Here is a 4,248-nt window from a genome sequence, read left to right as displayed (position 1 = left end):
TCAAAACACTACAGCCAGGTAATATTTCAAACTTCGCTCAGCTCAAGTATCTTTTCCTCACCAACTTCATGCAGCTACGCAAATACAAGGGGGACTCTCACCCCATTATTGGCTATAAACAAAGAGAGGAGGAATCTATACGAGAATACTTCACAAGATTCACAAACACCACGCTAGATGTACCAGGGCATGACGAAGGTCTTATAGCCGGAGCCTTCATGTGGGGACTTCTGCCAGGACCTTTGTCGTAAAAACTCATGGGAAAGAAGCCCTTAACACGAGCCGAGTTGAAAGAAAGAGTAGAACGATATCTACGACAGGAGGATGGTGAAGCGGCTAAGCAAGCTTACTTGAATGCCATGACAACCACCAAGCATCACCAGCCGAGTCATACGGACTTCCGAGGAGGTGGAAGACATTATAGTCAGGCAAGAAGACCGCCAGCGCGTTTTCGACCATTCGCCAGAGACGACAAACGGGGTCGTCACCCTGAAGTGTACACAGTGTCTGGGAAACAGCAACCGGCCAAGTCACCTAAGAGCCGATACTGTGAATACCACAAAAGTAAGACGCATGATACAGTTAACTCTTCGGTGCTAAAAAAGGAGATGGAGGAGAAACAACTCAAAGGAGATCTGGTGGAGGTGGCACGAAGTCTGCGCGCCAAGTTTGACGTCGAGAATGCCAAGGACCCATCCCGTGAGGGGGTTCAGCCCAGGTAGATATTCATGATACGCAACAAGAGAAGTAGGGAGGAACAACGGGGAGAACAGACGACCGTTAAACCTTCAGCACGAGCGCTCACATTCTCCATTCATGATCCCAGGCCGGATGGTTAGAGAGGCGACAACCTGTTGATAATACAAGCATCTATCAGAGACGTGACTATCCACCGGGTTTATATCGACACCGGAAGTTCAGCAGACATCATCTATGAGCACTGTTTCCGACTCCTCCCTGACCGCTGGAAAGACAACTTGCGACCTACGACTGGTAGGCCGGTGGGATTCACTGGCCATAACGTGTGGCCGCTTGGCACAATCCACCTTCCCCTGACAATCACCGGCCATGACAAACAGCGAAAGAAAACTGCCCTAATAGACTTCGTGGTCATTCAACACGCGGCAGAGCACAACATCATTCTAGGAAGAACAGCCCTCTTGAAGTTAGGAGCAGTACCATCAACCATGCATGGAATCATGAAATTTGACACACCGAAAGGTGAAGCCATGATACTAGCCACTCCGCCCAAAGAGTTGTAGTGCTATACAATCATGAAGCCAGCAGAAATAACCAAAGGGTGCAAAAGACCCAGGGGAAATCCCATAAAGGGGAAGGAGATAATCAATGAACACCACCCTGACCAGCCGATCAGTGTTGGATGCGACCTCCCAGATCATACGAGAAGAGCACTGGTCGACTTGCTCAAGCGCTACAAACATGTGTTCGCATGGACTCCTACAGACATGGTGGGAGTAGAAAGGAGGGTCATGGAGCACAAACTGATGATCAGACTAGGAGCAAAAGAAGTTAAGCAGAAGAAGAGGGTCCAGGGGGAGACCATAATAGGGCGATTAATGCGGAAGTGACCAAGCTGACAGAGGTTGGGATATTAAGGGAGGCAATATTCCCAACATGGATCGCGAACCCAGTTATGGTCCGCAAGCAGGATGGATCGTGGCGTATGTGCATAGACTTCTCTGATCTAAACAAGGCGTGCCCTAAGGACTGCTATCCCCTCCCGGAGATCGATCAGAAGGTAGAGTCACTACAGGGATTTAAACTGAAATGCTTTTTGGACGCATATAAGGGATATCACCAGATCTTGATGAGCAAGAAAGACGAAGAGAAGACTGCCTTCTATACAGATCATGGCACTTTTTACTACACTAAGATGCCTTTCGGATTAAAGAACGCGGGGGAAACATATCAACATCTGGTTGATTCGATATTCACCATGCAGATTGGAAGGAACATCGAGGTGTACGTGGACGATATGGTAATTAAAATCCCGAATGAGGAGAGGATGTTGCAATACATCGAGGAAACATTCCAGACGCTAGAAGCGGTCAAAATGAAGCTAAACCCAGCTAAATGCACGTTTGGAGTAGAAGAGGGGCAATTCCCGGGATACTATGTCACCAGACAGGGCGTCCAACCTAGCCCGACCATGGTTGACGAGTTCATCGAGACGCCAAGCCCAAACTCTCTTCGTGATGCACAAGGTCTGAACGGGAAGCTTACAGCACTAAGCAGGTTCATTTCGAAATCCGCTGACAAGGCCATGCCATTGTTCCACACCTTAAAGGGGTGCATGGAGAAAAGCAACTTCCAGTGGACAAACGAGGCAGAAAAGGTGCTTTAGAAAATCAAGGAAGCGCTACACGATCTGCCGACGTTGGCCAACCCTATCCCTGGAGAAACGTTACAAATGTATCTTTCAATGTCAAGTGAAGCAATATCCTCGGTATTGGCTGTGGAAAGGGAGGGGGAACAAAGGCCGGTGTACTTTGTTAGTAGAGCTTTGCAAGGACTGGAACTCAATTATCCCACGCTGGAGAAGTTGGTGTTAGCACTCATCTATGCCGCGAGACGACTTAGGCGATACTTCCAGGCGCACCAAATCGAAGTAGTCACGAGCTACCCCATTAAACAGATCTTGCTCAAGCCAGAGACGTCAGGACGACTGGCCAAGTGGGCAATTGAGTTGGGGGAACACGACATAAACTACCACCCAAGAACGAGTATCAAGGGGCAGGTGCTAGCCGACTTCTTACTGGAAATCCCAGACGGAGGGAGCTCGGCAAAGGAGAAGGTGTGGGTAGTTGAAGAGGCCCCGACGGAGCAGGGTTCATGGACCCTGTATACGGATGGAGCATCTAGTAGGGAAGGCTCGGGAGCGGGACTGATCTTAACAAGCCCAGAAGGAGAGGAGGTAACCTATGCCCTCCGTTTCGACTTCCACACATCGAACAACAAAGCGAAGTACGAGGCACTTCTTGTAGGGTTACAGTTAGCTAAACAGATGGGTGTGAAAGCTGTAACAACCTTAACCGACTCGAGGTTAGCAGAAAACCAAGTCAATGGTAGTTTCGAGGTAAGAGACCCAAGAATGGGGAAATATGTAAAGATGGTGAAACAGCTAGTAGGGTCGTTCGGCTGGTTTGCGATCAAGCAGATACCTAGAAGCGAAAACAAGAGGGCAGACGCTTTGAGTAAGCTGAAGTCCACATGCTTTGACCATCTATCAAAGAAAGTTTTAGTAGAAGTACTCAGAGAAAGGAGTATAGATGAGCAGCAAGTGAGTATCTTAACCCCCGCTGGACCTACATGGATGACACCGTACCAAGAATATCTCCAAAGAGGAGCGTTGCTAGATGGTCATGATGAAGCAAGGAAAATACGTATAAAGGCGCCCACATACACGTTGGTAAATGGAGAACTGTACAAGAAAGGGTTCACGTCTCCATGGTTAAAATGTGTGGATCAAGCCAAGGGGATAGAGATATTGCAGGAGGCACACTCGGGGCAAGTGGGCGCACATGAAGGGGCGAGAGCTTTGACGGGTAAAGTGTTACGAATGGGGATATACTGGCCGATGATACAGCGGGACGCAATAGAAATAACCAAGAAATGTGGGGAATGCCAGTCTTATGCTCCAGTCCAGGTTAACCCCTCGGCCCCGTTAAGCAACATATCTAGCCCATGCCCTTTCTACTAGTGGCGCATAGACATAGTGGGCCCGTTCCCAGAAGCGCCGGGAAAATTAAAATACATGGTAGTTGATGTGGATTACTTCACAAAATGGATCGAAGCTGAACCTCTAGCGTGCATATCCGGGAGGCACATGATAAAATTCGTATGGAAAAACATCATGACAAGATTCGGAACACCTAAGATTCTCATCAGCGACAATGGCTTGCAGTTTGCTGAGAACCCGTTCAGGGATTGGTGCACTACCAAAGGGATAAGCCAACGCTTCACATCGGTGGCACATCCTCAGGCGAACGGCCAAACGGAGGTGTCCAACCGAACCATTGTCAATGGGATTAAGAAGAGGTTGCGCAAAGCAAAGGGGAATTGGGCGGAAGAGATACCAATGGTGATGTGGTCATACAGAACTACGCCACGGAAAAGCACAAAGGAAACCCCTTTCAGGTTGACGTATGGGACCTAAGCCATGCTTCCCATGGAAATAGCAGTAAACACATTGAGGGTAGCTAAAAAGGATGAGGAAAGCAATATGAA

At 48.5% G+C, this 4,248-nt stretch overlaps 1 protein-coding gene across 1 annotated transcript; it reads left to right on the top strand.

Annotated features, from left to right (window-relative positions):
* The first annotated feature begins 2,431 nt into the window (after positions 1–2,431).
* On the top strand, positions 2,432–3,721 carry LOC145095633 (uncharacterized). Its single transcript, XM_079033480.1, has one exon. It carries the CDS (start codon positions 2,432–2,434, stop codon positions 3,719–3,721), a length of 1,290 nt encoding a protein of 429 aa, XP_078889606.1.
* Positions 3,722–4,248: the final 527 nt, after the last annotated feature.

This window comes from Lactuca serriola, chromosome 3 (assembly GCF_051521515.1).
Source record: "Lactuca serriola cultivar US96UC23 chromosome 3, Lser_US96UC23_V15, whole genome shotgun sequence".
In the NCBI taxonomy this organism is placed as follows: domain Eukaryota; kingdom Viridiplantae; phylum Streptophyta; class Magnoliopsida; order Asterales; family Asteraceae; genus Lactuca; species Lactuca serriola.
This window is presented reverse-complemented; position numbering and strand designations above follow the sequence as displayed.

Bases quoted from the DNA above. Each gene is read 5' to 3' on its own strand.
- LOC145095633 (XM_079033480.1), top strand. From the start codon at position 2,432: ATGTATCTTTCAATGTCAAGTGAAGCAATATCCTCGGTATTGGCTGTG.